General features: G+C 49.8%; 1 protein-coding gene across 6 annotated transcripts in view; it reads left to right on the top strand.

Moving 5' to 3' along the window:
- The first annotated feature begins 1,062 nt into the window (after nucleotides 1–1,062).
- The window catches only part of SUPT5H (SPT5 homolog, DSIF elongation factor subunit), a 31,978-nt gene continuing 12,589 nt past the window's right edge, over nucleotides 1,063–20,451 (top strand). Inside the window, exons 1-13 of one of the 6 annotated variants that reach the window (XM_032248812.1) lie at nucleotides 1,063–1,254; nucleotides 1,430–1,591; nucleotides 8,072–8,237; nucleotides 9,800–9,865; nucleotides 10,424–10,435; nucleotides 10,948–11,017; nucleotides 11,121–11,189; nucleotides 11,288–11,353; nucleotides 11,661–11,691; nucleotides 11,993–12,061; nucleotides 17,969–18,220; nucleotides 19,614–19,703; nucleotides 19,809–19,879. In XM_032248812.1, the coding sequence (XP_032104703.1) occupies nucleotides 1,517–1,591; nucleotides 8,072–8,237; nucleotides 9,800–9,865; nucleotides 10,424–10,435; nucleotides 10,948–11,017; nucleotides 11,121–11,189; nucleotides 11,288–11,353; nucleotides 11,661–11,691; nucleotides 11,993–12,061; nucleotides 17,969–18,220; nucleotides 19,614–19,703; nucleotides 19,809–19,879 (1,037 nt within the window). In that variant the 5' untranslated portion in view covers nucleotides 1,063–1,254; nucleotides 1,430–1,516. Of the gene's footprint in view, nucleotides 1,302–1,429; nucleotides 1,592–8,071; nucleotides 8,238–9,799; nucleotides 9,866–10,423; nucleotides 10,436–10,947; nucleotides 11,018–11,120; nucleotides 11,190–11,287; nucleotides 11,354–11,660; nucleotides 11,692–11,992; nucleotides 12,062–17,968; nucleotides 18,221–19,613; nucleotides 19,704–19,808; nucleotides 19,880–20,451 lie in introns of all 6 variants that reach the window. The other 5 variants (XM_032248814.1, XM_032248813.1, XM_032248816.1 and 2 more) reach the window with 5 other exon arrangements.

Here is a 20,451-nt window from a genome sequence, read left to right as displayed (position 1 = left end):
TTTTTGGGGAGACACACACACCTATAGGTATATTCACTGCCTGCTTCCATCATAACTGTACCCCATTCCCCAGTAACTAAGTAGGCATATATTAGGCTTAGGTAAACTGAATCCAGAATGTCATACCTATGTGAGAAATTTTACCAATATGTCCTGAAGGCTTTTGAGGTTATTTTATTTTAGAGACGGAGTCTCACTCTGCCCAAAATGGAGTGCAGTGGTGCGACTTCAGCTCACGGCAACCTGTCTCCCGGGTTCAAGCAATTCTCTGCCTCACCTCCCCAGTAGCTGGGATTACAGGCGTCCACCACCACACCTGGCTAACTTTTCTATTTTTAGTAGAGACGGGGTTTCACCGTCTTGGTCAGGCTGCTCTTAAACTCCTGACCTCGTGATTCTCCTGCCTCAGCCTCCCAAAGCGCTGGGTTTACAGGCGAAGGTTCATTTTTCTTTTCTCTTTTTGTTAAACATTTTTCCTGTTGATTTTCAGGTTCATTTTTCATCTCTTCCTTACCACCACTCGTCAGCCGTCCTTATTAATAAATAAATTCTCCTTTAACTGAACGTAGGGAGCCTGGAAAGAATAATAGGGGCTTGGGTCGGCGCGGCAGGTCACGCCTGTGATCTCAGCACATTGGGAAGCCGAGGCCGGAGGATGGCTTGAGCCCAGGAGTTTGAGACCAGCCCGGGCAACATAGTGAGACCCCAACTCTACAAAAAAATAAGAAAGAAGAAAGAAAAAGAAAACAAGGGCTTCACGGTCACTCAGACTTGGCGAGGAGGCTTGAGTCTGCCGCTTTCCACTGAGCTTCATTCAGCGTTCTCTGCAAAATAGGGAAACGTATCTCCTGGGGATGCTTTAGAGGGCCTAGGAAATAAGCCTGGTTTCTTTTCTAATTTGCTGTTCGCTGATTCCCCGCCTCCTCGCGGCTTGGCATATCGCGCTAGTGGCCTGGACTAACGAACAAACGGCTCACTCAATTCAAACACGAGTTCCAGCTTGGAAAAGGCCGACTAGGCAGGGTAAAAATACCTTCCCTCTCCTGACCCTCCGCAGATGTCGGCCCCGCACTCTTCCTAAACCAGCCCTGCCTCTCTCAAGATGGCGACTCGAAAGTGAGTCGCCTGGGTCAGTCCCGGAAATCTCGCGTTAGGCGAGGCCAATGGGTGGGTTCTCGCGAGAGGACCCGTCTGCCCCAGCCAGGCGTCGTGCGAACTGCAGCTGGTATCGAAGTCGGAGGTGGAGCCCAAGCGGTAAGCGTAGGTGCAGAGGTGGCAGTTCCGGTGGCAGCCGGGGCCGGGTAGGTGTAGGGAGCAGATTCGGAAACTGGGAAGGTCTAACATGTGGCGTAGGAGGGAGTCCGGACTCCAATTCGCGATTGCCAAAACGAGGCTGCCGGAAGTGCGCTAAGGGGTTTTCTTCTCCCAGGGAACCAGCGGGGAAACTGAGGCTCGAGGTGGAGCTCAGGATTGTGGGACACGCTGAGGCTGCCGTCTTTTCCCGCAGCAGCGGAAGATGTCGGACAGCGAGGACAGCAACTTCTCCGAGGAGGAGGACAGCGAGCGCAGTAGTGACGGCGAGGAGGCCGAGGTCTGTGGCAGGGGCGCTGGGGGAGACACTGCGCCTGGGGACAGGACTCCGGGCAGAAAGGCCCTGTGGGAGGCTCGAGGGGTTCACATTGAGCTCTGGCTTCTGGGAGCTCCCAGATTGTTGGAATGGGCAGAGAAGCAGGCAAGTTGAAGTCAAGCAAAGGGACAGGTTCTGGAGGCCAGAGATGAGCCAGGTGCAGTGAGATAACAGGTGATGTTTTTAAAGTTTACTCTGTGTGTATATAGTAAGCACTTAGCATTAGATTTTTTTTTTTTTAGTTACGTCTAGTCATTCCAGAAATACATTTGTAGTGCCTGCTATATACCAGGTGCAATTCTTTGCCCTTGAGGTATACCAGTAAACAAAGCAGATTTTAAAAATTTCTGCCTTCGAGAATGTAAATAAACATAGCCAATAAATACATCATATAGTAAGCTGGAAGGTACTCTGGAGAAAAGGAGAATAGAGAAGGGGAGTGGAGAGTCCTGGTTGCACTTGAAATAGGGTCATCAACCTGAGTCTGAGGGGTGACATTTGAACAATGATTGAGGGAGTGGGTTGTGGTTAGCTGGAAGTGGAGTGTTCCAGTGAGGGGACCAGCAGGTGGAAAGATGGCAGTGTGTTTGCTGCGTTCAAGGATTAACGAGGATTTGAGACGCCTAGATGGGAGGATCACTTGAGCCTAGAATTTCGAGGGCAATCTGGGCAATATGGTGGGACCCTGTCTCTACAAAAATATAAAAAAATTGGCTGATAGCCAACCACTGAAGACAAAAAAAGAGAAAAAAAAGATACAAGAAAAAAAATTACCTGAGACTGGGTGTGGTGGCTCATGCCTGTAATCTCAGCACTTTGGGAGGCCAAGACAGTGGATCACCTGAGGTCAGGAGTTCAAGACCAGCCTGGCCAATGTGGTGGAACCCCGTCTCTACTACAAATACAAAAAAATTAGCTAGGTGTGGTGGCATCCGCCAGTAATCCTACCTACTTGAGAGGCTGAGGCAGGAGAATCGCTTGAATCAGGGAGGCAGAGGTTATGGTAAGCTGAGATTGTACCACTGCATTCCAGCCTGGGTGACAGAGCAAGACTCTATTTTGTAAAAAAATTAACAGAGCATGGTGGCACATTCCTGTAGTCCCAGCTACTCTGGAAGCTGAGATGGGAAGATCGCTTGAGCCAGAAGGTGAAGGTGCAGTGAGCTGTGATGGTGCCACTGCACTGCAGCCTGGGTGACAGAGTGAGACTCTGTCTCCCTACCACCCCCTCAAAAAAACGGGTTCCAGTTTGATTGGAACAGAGCTCGTGCAACACAGAATTTATGGGAGCCGGGTCATATAGAATCTTGAAGGCTGTGGTAAGGAATTTGGCCTTAACTGAGCAAAATGCAACCGTGAAAAAGTGAACAGGTAGAAGATGGGATCTAATGTTTTGAAAGGATCACTCTGGCTTTGGATCTGTTGAGTACCTCAGTTTCAGGAACCAAAAAACAATCATTTCCTGGGGTGTTTCTGATTTCAAACGTTCTTTTATTTCTCATAATCCTTTTTTTTTTTTTTTAAATTTGAGACAGCGTCTTGCTCTGTTGCACAGGCTGGAGTGCAGTGGCATAATCTCGGCCCACTGCAACCTCAGCCTCCTGAGTAGCTGAGATTACAGGTGCGTGCCACCATGTTTGGCTCATATTTTGGGGTTTTGCCATGTTGCCCAGTCTGGTCTCGAACTCGTTACCTCAGGTGATCCACCCTCCTGGGCCTCCCAAGTGTTAAAATTACAGGCGTGAAGGCCGGGCGTGGTGGCTCAAGCCTGTAATCCCAGCACTTTGGGAGGCCGAGGTGGGTGGATCACAAGGTCAAGAGATCGAGACCATCCTGGTCAACATGGTGAAACCCCGTCTCTACTAAAAATACAAAAAATTAGCTGGGCATGGTGGTGTGTGTCTGTAATCCCAGCTACTCAGGAGGCTGAGGCAGGAGAATTGCCTGAACCCAGGAGGTGGAGGTTGCGGTGAGCCGAGATCGCGCCATTGCACTCCAACCTGGGTAACATGAGTGAAACTCCGTCTCAAAAAAAAAAAAAAAAAAAATTACAGGCGTGAGCCACTGTGCCAGGCCCATTATCCTCCTTTTAAACTTACTTTTGTTTTATTAATTTGTTGAACAAATCAGTGTTTGCATCTGCTACTGTGTTCCACTTACTTCCCCGGTGTCTGATAGGAAATCTTTGGTTTTTTGGAGTTGACCTTTAGTAGGTAGCAGTCAGAAACCAGTAAACAGATAACAGGGTGTTTATACATCTCTTATTTGATGTATAGAAACTTGTTGGCTTTTTAAATTAGTTGCCAATGCTTGTGAGGGAGATTTTACATAAAGATTAAGATTTCTTGCTTTTTCTGGGGAAATGAAAGGAGCTGGAAGCCTGGGACCCAGGGTTGTTCTGCAGAGCAGCCTTTTGCTCCATGAGTGGCTGTGCCACTCACAACTGGGAATTTTCTCCAGTTCCCAGGATATGTAAGTTGCCATTTATCATCTTGCTTGCCTTTTGGCAGAGTGAAGAGAAGGAAAAGGTTGCACATGGCTGTATTCTGGAAAACGTTCAGTAGACGGAGAGTGCTGTGTGTTTTGGGTGACTTGTCCTGCTCATTTATGTTGCCTGCTTATTCTTTGTGGAAATTTGATTGCCAGGCTTTGTGGTGCCCTTTGGGGAGTGCCTGGTTTCCAGGCTTCCAGTGAAGAGTTGGAGAAATTGGGATGCTGTGGTGGGGGAGGGATGAGTGGGAGAGTGACAGGGAGGGCCTTTCCTCCAAGCTGCAGCACTGGGTTCTTGGTCTCTGACTCACGGCTTGGAGACACTGCTTGGTGGTTAAAGTCTGGTGGTAATGAGACCAAGATCCCCAGTTCCATTTCCTGTCTGGGACATTCTGGTTTGCACTGTACTAGTCTCTATTCCCCAACACTACACCATACTTGACCCCTCTGCTGGCTCCTCTTCAGTTACCAGGTGAAGCAGGAGGACAGTGTGAAGCCTGTCCCCACAGCCAGAGATAGGACTAGATGGTCTTTCAGACAGCCAAATGGTGATACAGTCCTTGAAGGACAGGGTTCTGTGGTTAGACAAGTAGTGATGGCAAATAATGAGCTACTGTCTCTCTCTCTCTCTCTCTCTCTCTCTCTCTCTCTCTCTGTGTGTGTGTGTGTGTGTGTGTGTGTGTGTGTGTGTGTGTGTGTATGTTTTGAGTTGAAGTCTCGCTATGCCGTCCAGGCCCGAGTGCAGTGGCGCCATGTTGGCTCACTGCAACCTCTGCCTCCTAGGTTTAAGCGATTCTCCTGCCTCAGCCTCCCGAGTACCTGGGATTACAGGCGCCTGCCACCATGCCCAGCTGATTTTTTTGTATTTTTAGTAGAGATGAGGTTTCTCCATGTTGGCCAGGCTGGCCTTGAACTCCTGACCTCAGGCAGTCCACCCTCCTAGGCCTCCCAAAGTGCTGGGATTACAGGCGTGAGCCACAGTGCCCGGCCCAGAGGGGACTCTATGCAGAGAACCAGCATGGATGATGAGCAGCACTGAGAGAGCATGGTTCAAGTAGTTCAGTGCAGCTAAGACCTACTGTTTGGGGGAGGCAGTCCTGAAGGGTGGGAAATGGGGAAAAGCAGTGGGCAGAGCATGTGCTTCTCGGTCGGGGCTGGCTGAGGAGCTGGGCAGGGAACCAAATGGTCAGTTTCATGTTTTAGATCACAGTTTTGCAAGACTGTAGCATATATTCTAGGTTGGGGTTGATGAGAGGTGCTTTTAGGTAGAATGAGGACACCGCGCCCGGCCGACATTGAATTATTTAGTGAAAATATTTTCTTTTCAGTTGTGTCTTGTCTTGACTGGGTCATGAGAAAGTTTCATTTTAGTGCTACTGTGTCTTAAAGGGAGAACAGGCCTTAGGCTGAGAGCCTACAGCAGGCAGCAGTGTCTTGCTGAGTCTTAATAACATTGTTTTGCTTTTATCTTTATAGTTACCTTGTGTTTGTGACACACAAACCTTCAAAAAGTTTTAAATTTTGAGACATTGTAAAACATAGAAATGTTTCTCTTTAAAGTGAAAACATGAATGGATTTGAAGAAAATACATATTGAATATTATCCAAAATGCTTGGGACCAGAAGTGTTTTTGATTTTTTTTTTGGTAATATTTGCATTGGAGCATTCCCTAATCTTCCAATGAACATTTACTTTGAGCATGACTTTTTTTTTTTTTTGAGACAGAGTCTCGCTGTGTCACCCAGGCTGGAGTGCAATAGCGTGATCTCAGCTCACTACAACCTCCACCTCCCAGGTTCAGGCAATTCTCCTAACTCAGCCTCCAAAGTAGCTGGGACTACAGGCGCCTGCCACCACCTCCAGCTAATTTTTTTGTATTTTTAGTGGAGATGGGGTTTTACTATGTTGGCCAGGCTGGTCTTGAACTCCTGACCTCATGATCTGTCCTCCTCGGCCTCCCAAAGTGCTGAGATTATGGGCATGAGCCACTGCGCCCAGCCTCAGCATGACCTTTTAGCAACATGTCTGTGCTGAAAAAGTTTCAGATTTTGAAAGCTTTCAGATTTCAGATTTTTTTTTTTTTTTTTTTGAGACAGCGTCTTTTTCCATTGGGCAGGCTGGAGTGCAGTGGTGCAATCTCAGCTCAGTACAACCTTTGCCTCCCAGGTTAAAGCAATTCTCTTGCCTCAGCCTCCCGGGTAGCTGGGATTACAGGTGCCCACCACCATGCTGAGGTAGCTTTTGTATTTTTAGTATAGACGGGGTTTCACCATGTTGGCTAGGCTGCTCTTGAACTCCTGACCTCAGGTGATCCTCCCGCCTCAGACTCCCATAGCGTTGTGATTACACAAGTGAGCCACTGTGCCTAGCCAGATTTCAGACTTTTGGATTAGGAATGCTCAACCTGTATTAGGTAAATGGATTGTAGTAATGACATGGAAGTTGTGAGGTCAATGAGTTAAAGACTGAAGTTTGGTGTGAATCCATTAATGTTATTGCTGGTATAGAAAGAAAGATTAGAGGCCAGGGGAGTAGGGAGGAGGCTGGGGTAAGGATCCAGGTATGAGAGGGTAGTATCGTGGCCTAGGCTCTGATGTATGGGGCTGGGGGAAAGCATGGCTTGCAGAAATGATGTTCACAGGCAGAAAGGACGAGAATTTGGTGCCTGTTGGTAATTGGAGAAGGCCAGCACAGGTCTAGGGGAAGACACTGAGGTCAGTTTGGGACACAGTGGGTATGAAGGGGCTCAGAGGACATCATGGGGAGGCATCTAGGATGCTGCTGGTGCATGGTGGTCTTGAGTTCTGGAAAAAAGTGGGGGTCTAGAGACAGATGAGAGTGTCACCTTCAGAGACAGGAACTGAAGTCATGGTAGGTAAAATGACTAGGGAGACAGTGCATGGAGGGAGAAGCAAAGTGGCGTGCGCTGAGTCCTGGTAATTGATGTCAGCCTTGAAGGGGTGAACAGAGTAAGAGGAGCTTGAAGAGGAGTGCTGAGAAAAACCAGGAGAGCATGATACGGCAGAAGCCAAGTGAGGAGCATTTCTACAGGGAAGGCGTGGTTGGGATGCCAGGTGCTGCTGGGATGATTGGGAATACAGAATGACGACAGAATTAGCAACAGGGGTGGCCAGTGATCTTGGTGAGCATTGTGGACTAGAAACAGAGATGGGAGTCACTGTCACAGAGATGTCCACCACTGCCAAGGGAAAGAACGAGATGGCCTTGGGGATTCGTAGAATGGAAAGAGATGGGCTGGGTACTGTGCCTCACACCTGTAATCCCAGCACTTTGAGAGACCAAGGCGGGCGGATTACATGGGATCAGGAGTTCGAGACCAGCCTGGTCAACATGGTGAAACCCCGTCTCCACTAAAATAATACAAAAATTAGCCAGGTGTGGTGGCGCACGTCTGTAAACCCAGCTAATCAAGAGGCTGAGGCAGGAGAATTGCTTGAACCCAAGAGGCAGAAGTTCAGTGAGCTGAGATTGTGCCATGGCACTCTAGCCTGGGCGACAAAGTAGGACTTCTGAAAAAAAAAAAAAAAAAAAAAAAAAAAGGAAAGAGATGAGGCCCAAGGACCAAGTTTCATTGAGCTATTATACTTAAAAGACCCAGTGGATTTCATGATAGTGAGTTCTTATGAAAAATAAAGAAAATAAATAAATAAAAATTTTAAATAAGACTTGGTGAAAGGTGAGCAAGAGGTCTAGTGCAGGGAGAAGCCCAGGCCAACTCCCAGGGTTGATTGGGCGGCTGGGGAGATGGCAGTGCTGTCGCTTAGATAGGATGGTAACCAGAGAGGCCAGGGTAGAATGAAAGGGGTGTATGCAGAGCCAGGTGAACTGTGATTGGCCAGGCCGATCTGAGGTCAGATTTGGGGCGGGGAACGTGGTATTTAGATTTTGGGATAGCAGAATTCTGGTGCCACAACCCTGCCTGACCCCTGTAGGTAGAGGAAGAGCGGCGCAGTGCAGCAGGCAGTGAAAAGGAAGAAGAGCCTGAGGAAGAAGAGGAGGAGGAAGAGGAGGAGGAATACGATGAGGAAGAGGAGGAGGAAGATGATGACCGGCCCCCCAAGAAACCCCGTCATGGAGGCTTCATTCTGGATGAGGCTGGTATGTCACAGTGCTGGGCAAGTGCAGACCAGAGGCTGAGGGCGGAGCTTCCACTTTTAGTTCCATTTATTTTTTTCTTACTTTTTTTTTGAGACAGAGTCTAGCTCTGTTGCCCAGGCTAGAGTACAGTGGTGCGATCTCTGCTCACTGCAACCTCTGCCTCCCAGGTTCAAGCGGTTCTCCTGCCTCTGCCTCCTGAGTAGCTGGGATTATAGGTGCGCACCACTGCACCTAGCTAATTTTTGTATTTTTAGTAAAGACAGCGTTTTACCATGTTTGCCAGGCTGGTCTCGAACTACTGACCTCAGGTGATCCGCTCGCCTCAGCCTCCCAAAGTGCTGGGATTACAGGCATGAGCCACTGCACCCAGCCCTTTTCTTTTTTAAGACAGGATCTCACTCTGTTTCCCAGGCTGGAGTGCAGTGGCATGATCATGGCTCACTGCAGCCTCTACCTCCCAGGTTCAAGTGATCTTCCTACCTCAGCTTCCTGAGTAGCTGGGACCACAGGTGTGCACCACCAGACCCTACTAGACTAATTTAAAATTTTTTTGTAGAGAGGAAGTCTCACTATGTTGCCCAGGCTGGTTTCAAACTCTTGGCTCAAGTGATCTTCCCACTTCAGCGTCCTGTAGTGTTGAGATTACAGGTATAAGCTACCACGTGCAGCCTTACATGCATTTCATATATGTACACAGATCATCTCTAGGCAAGAAACTAGTCATGGAATTGCCTTTGGGAAAGGTGACTGAGATACTGGGGGTTAGAAAAGGGAGGGAGACTTAATTGATGCTTACATTCTGTATAGACGTTGGAGTCTTTAATTGATGCTTACATTCTCTTTTTTAAAAAATTTTTAAACTTTTTTAATGCTTACGTTCTCTATAGACATTGGAGTCTTTCGTTATGTGCACGTATTACGTTTTAGTGCAACATTTGATACATACAAAACAGTACATGCAGCATAGTGAAGAGGTTAAGTACATGGACCATGGAGCCACACTGCCTCTCAGATCCCAGCTGAGTCTCTGGGCAAGTTACTTAACCTCTCTGGGTCTCAGAGTCTTTGCTGTAAAGTAGATACAGCAATAGTGCCTCCCTTGGGGTTGCCAGGCAGATGAATGAGGAATCTCTGTTAGGTACTCAGAACAGGGCAGGGTGCATAGTATGCTCTCAGTGTTGGCTGTCATAAATGTATGAGAATCATAAAATGAACTGACCACAAACCATCTTTTTAAAAACTTTCTAGTGATCATGTTTTGATAGCTGGAAGGGAACTTTTCTTCTTGCTTACTTTGATCTTAGTTTTCTTAAGGGATTTGGGGGTGGAGTAAGGAGAGGGGATAATTTACAGAGCTAGGTGGAGCTGCAGGTGCCCCCGACCCTGCTGCACACACCAGCTCTGTGGTATGTCCTCGGATGAGTGCCTCCCTGTCGGAGCCTTAGTGTCCTGCCCTGTGCAGTGGGGATTTGTAGTACCTGTCTCCCAGAGGAGATGCTTCGTGTCCTGGTATCTGTTACAAGGTCACCTTTGCCCTTTACCGCTTGGCCTTTCCGTTTCAGATGTTGATGATGAGTATGAGGACGAGGACCAGTGGGAGGATGGAGCAGAGGACATCCTAGAGAAAGGTGTGTGTGGGCCCTGCCTCCACAAGACTACTAGAAAGGGGGTGGTCGAGAGGGTCTTCAGAGCCCATTCCCCCCACCCCCCATCCCCTGTACACCCCAATCCCCACCGTCCTCACCTCGCTTCTTTCTGTCCTTCCCAGAGAGACCAGCTCCCCGCTTTTTCCTTTTAGGCCCATGAGTGGGGGGTGGGGCTGTGGGATGGGGATGCTGTGGGGAGAGGACTCTGGGATCCCAGGGCCCAGTGAATCCCTTCTGGGGTTGTAGGGTGGGTGAGCTCTGTCCCAAGATACCCCCCACTTCCTGGGCCAGTGCCCCCCTTTCCCCGTTATTTTCCGTTCTGTGCGCCTCATACATTTCGGCTTCTCCCCAACCACCTGGTGCCTGGCCTTTACTTTTGATTTTCAACCTTTCTGTGTCCCTCCCTTCCCCTCCCGCAACCCATTGGTTGATTTTGCTGCTATAATTTGGCTCATACTTTGTCTGCCCTCGCCCACCACCACCACCACCACCACCACAACCACCACCACCACCACCACCACCTCCTCTTCCTCCAAGTAGAAGAGATTGAAGGTAAGAATCTGAAAAGTGTGATTCCCCAAACGTCCTCCCATATCCTGACATTTCCTCCTTCCTGCAGCACCTGCCCTCACCTCCTGCCCACCAGTCCCGGTCTGGCCCTGGGGGCTCTGACCCACGTAGGGTCCACAGTCAGGGAGTTCTGGGGCCAGGTCTGCCCCAGTTGTTGGCCTGGGAAAGCATGGATGTGTCTGTCTGGGACTGAGCATTTGTGGGTGGTAGCGATGGGTGGGGTGGGGTGGAGTCCAGGGTGTACCTGGACAGTGACTGTGAGATGGGAACAGCTGGAAGCCCCCCAACTGCTGGGCCCCATTCCCAGTGTTTTTGACAAGAAGCAGGATGCTGAGTAGGACAGAGTAGGGGATGAGAGGTTGGGATGTTCTCTGTGAGATGTCATCTTCCTGCCCCAGGGCCAAACCCTGGCCCTCTTAGCTGCACGCCCCTACTTTCTCCAGGCCCCTGCCCTCCACTGCCATTGCTGACTCCCTCTGTCAATTTTTTTTTAGCCTCCAATATCGATAATGTTGTCCTGGATGAAGATCGTTCTGGGGCTCGCCGCCTACAAAACCTCTGGAGGTGGGCAAGGAAGGACACATGGTGGGATTGGCCCTGTGGGAGATTTGGGGGCGGACAGCCCACCCGCTCTCCTCAACTTTCAATTCCTGTTTGCTTCCCCCAGGGACCAGCGAGAAGAAGAACTGGGCGAATATTACATGAAGAAATATGCCAAGTCATCTGTGGGAGAGACGTAAGGGCATGGCAGGGGCAGGTGGAGGCGGGGAGCAGTGGGAAGGGGAGGGGGTCTGAGCTTCACCCCTTCCTTCCTGAATGCCGTCCTCCCTTCAGGGTGTATGGAGGATCTGATGAGCTCTCAGATGACATCACCCAGCAGCAGCTGCTCCCAGGAGTCAAGTAAGGGGGTTGGGATGGTGGGAGTGGTGCTGGGGTGCGAATCTTGTATGAGCTGATGGTGCCCAAACAGGTGGCTCCCTGAAGTAAGTCAGGGCAGAGTCACACAGACAGTGTGGTGGATGGCGGGGGTAGGGAGGGCAAGGTGGCACTTTGTCTTTCCTCCTGCTCATGGGTAGAAATGTGGGGAAGCCAGCGAGTATGGGGATCCTGGGTATGGAGACAGAGGAAGGGGTGGCCCTGGGGGTTCATCTGTTTGTTGCCGAAGATTCAGCTTCACTGAAGGGCTTCCTTTTCCTCTGCTGCCCAGGGATCCCAATCTGTGGACTGTCAAATGTAAGGTATGTGCTCTGATCTTGGGGCTTGGAGGAGGTGGAAGAATAAGGGAGCTGGTTTGTGGGGGAGAACTGTCCATTTGTCTGTCCTGGGTCTCTGTGACCTGCCAGTCACTTGGTCCTTCTGTTTCCATCTGCTGCTCCTTGTTACTGACTGGCTGTCTCCCACCTCCATATTCCTGGCTGTCCATCCTTTCTCTCTCCTCTCCTGGTCCTACTTTATCTTTCTTGCTGCTCTCACCTGCCCCCTTCCTGTGTCCTTTCCTCCATTCTGTCATCTCTCTGAAATCTGCCTCTCATCTTCCAGATCGGGGAGGAACGGGCCACAGCCATTTCCTTGATGCGCAAGTTCATTGCCTACCAGTTCACAGACACGGTAAGTTGGGTAGGCAGGTGGCTTGGTGGGGAGACGTGGGCAACACCCAGAGGGAAGGACGTTGTCAACTTCAAGAGCACCAGGTGCCCCTGTGCTGAGCAGAGCTGCCTGCTGAGTGAGCTGCTTCAGTTAGAACAAGACCACTGCCTAGATGGAAGGGCTCCTCTGGGCCCTGACAGATATGTTTTCTTTGTTCTCTGCATTTCTGGCAGTGTCCTACCACCCCTCTGGCCCTCTGGAAGTCAGCCAGCTAGCTTCCTCTACCTTTTCTTCGTTAGAGTGGGTTTGCCTGTTAACCAGCCCTGTTGATACGGGGTCACCCTCTTCACCACATGCCAGGAAGCAGATGTTGCATCCAAGGCCCAAGTCTTTGTTTTTTATTTTTTTATTATTTAAGACAGGGTTTAACCAACTGGCCAGGCTGGTCTTGAACTCCTGACCTCAGATGATCCACCCGCCTTGGCCTCCCAAAGTGCTGAGATTACAGGTGTGAGCCACCACCCCCGGCCCAGGTCTTTCTTTAGATTGACACTTTGAGTCCTGCCCTTGCTACTTAGCTGTGTGACTGTGATGCACCTACTTCCCCTCTCTGGGCCCCTTGCTTGCCTCTCAGCATCATACATGGCTTTTGGCTGACGCAGTGGCTTACTCCAGTTATCCTAGCTCTCTGGGAGGCTGAGGCGGGTGGGTCACTTGAGGTCAGGAGTTGGGAGACCAGCCTGGACAACACGGTGAAATCCCGTCTTTACTAAAAATACAAAAGTTAGCTGGGCGTGGCAGTGCACACCTATAGTCCCAGCTACTCAGGAGGCTGAGGCAGGAGAATTGCTCGAAGGAGGCAGAGGTTGCAGTGAGCTGAGATTGCGCCACGGCACTCCAGCCTGGATGACAAAGTGAAACCCCCGCTTAAAAAAAAAAAAAAAAAAAAAAAGATTAGGTGGCTTTATGTCCAGCTCTCAGCCAGGACTTGTTCTGCAGCGTGCATTTACTTAGCAGAGCTGTTGTCAAAGCCACCAGGGCAAATGCTATGAAGGGTGTTCTCAAAATTTGTGAAACTAATCACTGTGCTGGTTGGTAGCTTTCTCCCTTAACATGATCCCAGCCGGAGATCATGGTTTAACCTGTTGAGCCACTGGATGTGAGCCGGTGGGACCAAGGAGGCAGTTGCAGGGTTTGCAAACTGTGATTTTAAATGTGCTCAAATGTCTTCCTCAAAGGCTGGGTGCGGTGGCTCACACCTGTAATCCCAGCACTTTGGGAGGCTAAGGTGGATGGATCATGAGGTCAGGAGTTCGAGACCAGCCAGTCTGAGACCAGCATGGTGAAACCCCATCTCTACTAAAAATACAAAAATTAGCCGGGCATGGTGGCACAAACCTGTAATCCCAGCTACCTGGGAGGCTGAGGCAGGAGAATCACTTGAACCTGGGAGGTGGAGGCTGCAGTGAGCCAAGATCATGCCACTGCACTCCAGCCTGGGCGACAAGAGCAGGACTCCATCTGGGGGTGGGGGAAGTTTTCCTCATTATAGTGGTAAGTATCTCTGCCTGTCATGGGGAGACTGAGGTTTGTGGGGTGCGATTACCCAATGGGGAGGCTGAAAAGGTACCTTTTGGCCAGGTGTAGCGGCTTATGTCTGTAATACCTGTGCTTTGGGAGGCTGAGGCAAAAGGATAGCTTGAGCCCAAGAGTGCAAGGCAGCCTGGACAACATAGTGACTTGGTGACACCTAATCTCTACAAAAAAAAAAACAACAAAAACAAGTGTGCTCACATCTTCCTACATGGCGCCCTGGAGTAGAATTCTAGTCATTTGAGTTATGACTCTGATTTTTTTTTTTTTTTTGAGACGGAGTTTCGCTCTTGTTACCCAGGCTGGAATGCAATGGCGCGATCTCGGCTCACCGCAACCTCCACCTCCTGGGTTCAGGCAATTCTCCTGCCTCAGCCTCCTGAGTAGCTGGGGTTACAGGCACGCGCCACCATGCCCAGCTAATTTTTTGTATTTTTAGTAGAGACGGGGTTTCACCATGTTGACCAGGATGGTCTCGATCTCTTGACCTCGTGATCCACCCGCCTCGGCCTCCCAAAGTGCTGGGATTACAGGCTTGAGCCACCGCGCCCGGCATGACTCTGATTATTATTTTTTTTGAGATGGAGTTTTACTCTTGTTGCCCAGGCTGGAGTGCAATGGTGTGATCTTGGCTCACTGCAACCTCTGCCTCCCAGATAGCTGGGATTACAGGCACCTGCCACCATGCCCAGCTGATTTTTTGTATTTTTAGTAGGAACGGGGTTTCACCATGTTGACCAGCCTGGTCATGAAGTCCTGGCTCAAGTGATCCACTCGCCTTGGCCTCCTGAAGTGCTGGGATTGCAGTTCTGAGCCGCCGTGGCCAGCCTAAAATTTAATTTTTTAAAGTGTAAACCGTGGTGGATTTTAATATATTTTAGTACTTTCGTAACCATCATTGCCATCTAATTCCCAAATGACGTTTTCATTATCCCAAAAAGAAACTGATACCCAGTAGCCATTGCTCCGCATTCCTCCCTTCCCATAGCTCCTGGTAACCATGAATCTACTTTCTGGACTGACTTCCTTCACTTAAGGTTTTCAAGACGTATCCATGTTGTAGCATATATCAGGACTTCATTTTTTGTGTGTTTTTTGAGACGGAGTTTCACTCATTTTGCCCAGGCTGGAGTGAAAATGGTGTGGTCCTGGCTCACTGCAACTGCTGCCTCCCAGGTTCAACTGATTGTTTTGTTTCAGTCTCCCAAGTAGTTGGGATTACAGGTGCCTGCCACCACGCCTGGCTAATTTTTGTGTTTTTAGTAGATACAGGGTTTTACCTTGTAGGCCAGGCTGGTCTCGAACTCTTGACCTCAGGCGATCCACCCACCTTGGCCTCCCAAAGTGCTGGGATTACAGGTGTGAGCCACTGTGCCAGGCCAGGACTTCATTTTTGTGGCTGTATAATATTCCATTTTATAGATAATACTAAATTTTGTTTAGTCATTTATTTTTGAATATTTGTGTTTTCACTTTTTCAAAAATTATGAAATAAGGTGCTATGAAGATGTCTTTTTTTTTTTTTTTTTTTTTTTTTTTTTTGAGATGGAGTCTTGCTCTGTTGCCTAAGCCAGAATGCAGTGGCATGATCTCGGCTCGTTGCAACCTCCGGCTCCCAGGTTCAAGTGATCTTCCTGTCTGAGCCTGCTAGGAGCTGGGATTACAGGCACGTGCCACCATGCCTGGCTAATTTTTTTTTTTTTTTTTTGAGACAGGGTTTCACTTTTGTTGCCCAAGCCGAAGTACAGTGGTGCAATCTGAGCTCACTGCAACCTCCACCTCCCGTGTTCAAGATATTCTGTCTCAGCCTCCCAGGTAGCTGGGATTATAGGCATGTGCCACCATGCTCAGCTAATTTTTGTATTTTTATTTTTATTTATTTGCTTATTTTGAGACCAAGTCTTGCTCTGTTGCCCAGGCTGTTCCCCAGTGCAGTGGCGCAATCTTGTCTCACTGCATGCAACCTGTGTCTCCTGGGTTTAAATGATTCTCTTGCCTCAGCCTTCTGAGTAGCTGGGATTACAGGCGCACACCACCACACCCAGCTAGTTTTTTGAATTTTTAGTAGAGATGGGGTTTTACCATATTGGTTAGGCTGGTTTCAAACTCCTGACCTCAGGTGATCCACCCGCCTTGGTCTCCCAAAGTGCTGGGATTACAGGCGTGAGCCACCGTGCCTGGCCTTAGTTGCTTTTTTTTTTTTTTGAGACGGAGTTTCGCTCTTGTTACCCAGGCTGGAGTGCAATGGGGCGATCTTGGCTCACCGCAACCTCCGCCTCCTGGGTTCAGGCAATTCTCCTGCCTCAGCCTCCCGAGTAGCTGGGATTACAGGCACGTGCCACCATGCCCAGCTAATTTTTTGTATTTTTAGTAGAGATGGGGTTTCACCATGTTGACCAGGATGGTCTCGATCTCTTGACCTCGTGATCCACCCGTCTCGGCCTCCCAAAGTGCTGGGATTACAGGCGTGAGCCACCGCGCCCGGCCCAGTTGCTTTGTTTTTGAGAAGTAGTTTCACTTTTGTTGCCCAGGCTGGAATGTGACAGCGTGATCTCTGCTCACCACAGCTTTCGCCTCCCGGGTTCAAGCGATTCTTCTGCCTCAGCCTCCTGAGTAGCTGGGACTTCAGGTGCATGCCACCATGCCCAGCTAATTTTGTATTTTTAGTAGAGATGGAGTTTCTCCGTGTTGGTCAGGATAGTCTTGAACTCCTGACCTCAAGTGATCTGCCCATCTCAGCCTCCCAAAGTGCTGGGATTATAAATTATAAGTGTGAGTCATTGCGCCAGGCTCTAGGTGCCTTTTTTTTTTTCTTTTTTTTGGTGACGGAGGTTCGCTCTCGTTACCCAGGCTGGAGTGCAATGGCGCGATCTCAGCTCACCGCAGCCTCCGCCTCCTGGGTTCAGGCAATTCTCCTGCCTCAGCCTCCTGAGTAGCTGGGATTACAGGCACATGCCACCATGCCCAGCTAATTTTTTGTAGTTTTAGTAGAGACGGGGTTTCACCATGTTGACCAGGATGGTCTCGATCTCTCGGCCTCCCAAAGTGCTGGGATTACAGGCGTGAGCCACCACGCCTGGCCCTTTTTTTTTTTTTTTTTTGAGATGGAGTTTCTCTCTGTTGCCCAGGCTGGAGTGCAGTGGCGCAGTCCCGGCTCACTGCAGCCTCCGCCTCCCGGGTTCAAGCAGATCTCCTGCCTCAGCCTCCTGAGTAGTTGGGACTACAGGTGCGTGCTGCACACTGGCTAATTTTTTTGTATTTTTAGTAGAGACAGGGTTTCACCATGTTGGCCAGGCTGGTCTGGAACTCCCGACCTATCATCCGCCCGCCTCAGCCTCCCAAAGTGCTGGGATTACAGGCAGGAGCCACCACACCTGGCTCTAGTTGACTTTGAACAGAACACTGGATATCTTTCTATATTAGTACCTGCAGGTTAATCTAATTTTATTTATTTTTATTATTTTTTTTTTCGAGACATGGTTTCAGAAACTCTGTTGCCTAGGCTGGAGTGCAGTGGTGCGATCTCAGCTCACTGCAGCCTCAACCTCCCAGGCTCAAGCAGTTATCCTCCCTCAGCCTCCTGCATAGTGGGACTGCAGGCATGTGCCATCATAGCCAGCTAGTTTTTGTTTTTTTGAGATGGAGTCTTGCTCTGTTGCCTAAGTTGGAGTGCAGTGGCGCAATCTTGGCTCACTGCAGCCTCTCCCTCCTGGGTCCAAGCAATTCTCCTGCCTCAGCCTCCCAAATAGCTGGGACTATAGGCACGTGCTATCATGCCCAGATAGTGAGTGAGTGAGTGAGTGAGTGAGTGTGTGTGTGTGTGTGTGTGTGTGTGTGTGTGTGTAGTTTTAGTAGAGACAAGATTTCACCATGTTAGCCAGGATGGTCTTGAGCTCCTGACCTCATGATCCACCCACCTGGCCTAGTTTTTGCATTTTTTGTAGAAACAGGGTTTCACCATTTTGCCCTGGCTTGTCTCAAGCTCCTGGGCTCAAATGATCTGCCCATCTTGGCCTCCCAAAGTTCTGGGATTATAGGCGTGAGCCACCACATAGAGTCTCATCTCATCTTTTTGTTTGTTTCTTTGTTTTTTTAACTGCAACATTGTATTTCATGGCACAGTTAAGCCATAAATTAGTTACTGTATTTGGATTTTAAATTTCCAGTCTGGTTTGTTTGCTGTAATAAATAATTCTGCAGGGAATACCCTTGTGTCCATGTCATTGTGCCAGTGTGTTTTTGTGGGATGAATTCTAGCAGAGGGACTGCTAGAATTCATTCCTGTTATTAGCAGTCATGTCTCACTGTTTCCTCCTTCCACCTGTTCACCTGCAGCCCCTGCAGATCAAGTCAGTAGTGGCACCAGAGCATGTGAAGGGCTACATCTACGTAGAGGCCTACAAGCAGACCCATGTGAAGCAGGCCATCGAGGGGGTGGGCAACCTGCGGCTTGGCTACTGGAACCAGCAGATGGTGCCCATCAAGGAGATGACAGATGTGCTCAAAGTGGTGAAAGAGGTGGCCAACCTGAAACCAAAGTCCTGGGTCCGCCTCAAGCGGGGCATCTACAAGGATGACATTGCTCAGGTGCCGGGGGGTTGTGGCATGGGAGTCAGGGCTTCTCCATTCTGTTCTCCCTTCTTTTCCTTTTCTCCTTCCCACCCTCTTTCTGCTGCAGAGAATAGAACCCCACTTAGATGAGCTGAAGGTTTTGTGAGCACACAGAAAACGGATGGCCGTCTTCTGTGCACATTCTCAGGCCTGCTGAGTAAAGATCTGAAAGAGCAGACGCCATGAGGCATGTGGAGCTCTTGGGAGGAGTGTTGTAGGCAGCAGGAACAGCAGGAGCGGCCTGTGAGATAGGATGGGACGGTCACTGGTCGCAGCAGGGATGGTGGGAGATGAGTTGGGGAGCTCACAAGGCCCATCTGGGGGCTTTGGTTTTTACTGGAGTAGGATGGGAGGGCTCTGAGGGGCACAGGCTGACTTGAGTGTTAATAAGATTTCTCTGGTGACTGTGTTGAGACTAGACCACTGGTTCTCAAGTCAGGGCGATGTTTCCCCAGGATAATGTCTGGAGACATTTTTGGTTATGTTAGCTGGGGAGGGGGTTGATGCTTATGGCGTCTAGCAGGTTAAACCCAGAAATGCTAGACACATGGACGGGATGGCTGCCCACAGCAAAGAATTACCTGGCCCAAAAAGTCAATAGTGACAAGGCTGAGAAACCCTGAAATAGCCTGGAGGGGCCACGGGCAGGAGCACAGAGACCAGGGAGGAGGCTGCTGCTGTAGCGCAGGTGGTAGTGCCGGTGGGACCAAGACCCTCATACAAACTGAGTGTCCCTTACCTGAATGCTTGAGACCAGAGGTGTTTTTCAGATTTCAGATGTTTTCCGCTCTTGGAATATTCGCATTATGCTTACTGGTTGAGCATTCCAAATCTGAAAATCCCAGAGTGAGCATTTCCTTTGAGCATCATGTTGGTGCTCAGAAGCTTTCCTATTTTTGAGCATTCTGGGTTTTGGATTTGGAATGCTGAGATTGCAGTGGAGGAGGGGAAGAGGTCAGGTGTTTTGAAGGCAGAGCTGCTGGAATTTGCTGACAGATCAGGTGTAGGTGTAGAAGAAAGAAAGGAGTCAAGCGTGGCTCCCAGCTTGTGTGCCTGAGCAGAGGGAAGAATGGAGTGGGAGGCGGCCAGAAGGGGCAGGTGTGGGGGAGTCAGTACTTTGGCTGCAATTGTCCTGGATTTGAGGGACCTTTAGACATCCAGGTGGAGATATCAAGTAGGCAGTGGCTCCTCAGTGCCAGAGTTGAGGGGAAGGACGGGCTGGAGAGGGACTTTTGGAAGTTGTCAGCAGCCTGATTTTTTTCCCCACCATCCTGTGTCCCTTCTCCTTCCTAGCATCTCCTGGCCCTTCTTGTGTCTGGGGTCAGGGAGGAGGGTGGGGCCCTGCTAACGCCCTGCCTGCTTTGCTCAGGTGGACTACGTGGAGCCCAGCCAGAACACCATCTCCCTGAAGATGGTCCCGCGCATTGACTACGATCGCATCAAGGCCCGCATGAGCTTGGTACTCGGGGGAATCTGTGGACTTGGGGGAAGGGGTGCACTCCATCCTGCTGGTGGCCAAGTCCCGCTCCCTCACCCTTCCGACCCATGCCGCTTTCCTCCATAGAAAGACTGGTTTGCCAAAAGGAAGAAGTTTAAGCGGCCTCCACAGAGGCTGTTTGATGCTGAGAAGATCAGGTGGGTGTCCTTGGGGACTGGCTGGGCTGGGTCCCCAGGGCTGGTGTGCAGAATGTGCCTTTTGCAGGTTCCTCCACAGGGATGGCCCCGCCACAGGTTAGTCTGTGAATTGGTTAGCCTGACATGTAGCCCCAGGCAAGTCACTCCACATTGCTGTGCCTCAGTTTCCTGTGCTATAAAGATTGATGGGCCAGGCACAGTGGCTCACACCTATAATTGCAGCACTTTGGGAGGCCGAAGTGGGCAGATCACCTGAGGTTAGGAGTTCAAGACCAGCCTGAGCAACATGGAGAAACCCTGTTTCTACTAAAAATACAAAATTAGCTGGTGTGGTGGTGCATGCCTATAATCACAGCTATTCGGGAGGCTGAGGCAGGAGAATCACTTGAACCCAGGAGGCGGAGGTTGCAGTGAGCCAAGATCAGATTGAGCCATTGCACTCCAGCCTGGGCAACAAGAATGAAAGTTTGTCTCAAAAAAACAAAACCAAACAAAAAAACCAAAAGATTGATGAGGCTTTTGGTGGGAGGGAGCACTTTGGCAGGCTAAGGCAGGAGGCTTGCTTGATGCCA

Source organism: Sapajus apella, unplaced genomic scaffold, assembly GCF_009761245.1.
Source record: "Sapajus apella isolate SASKATOON/1434 unplaced genomic scaffold, GSC_monkey_1.0 scaffold68, whole genome shotgun sequence".
Classification (NCBI taxonomy): domain Eukaryota; kingdom Metazoa; phylum Chordata; class Mammalia; order Primates; family Cebidae; genus Sapajus; species Sapajus apella.
The sequence above is the reverse complement of the archived record's forward strand: the minus strand, read 5'-3'. Positions and strand labels throughout refer to the sequence as shown.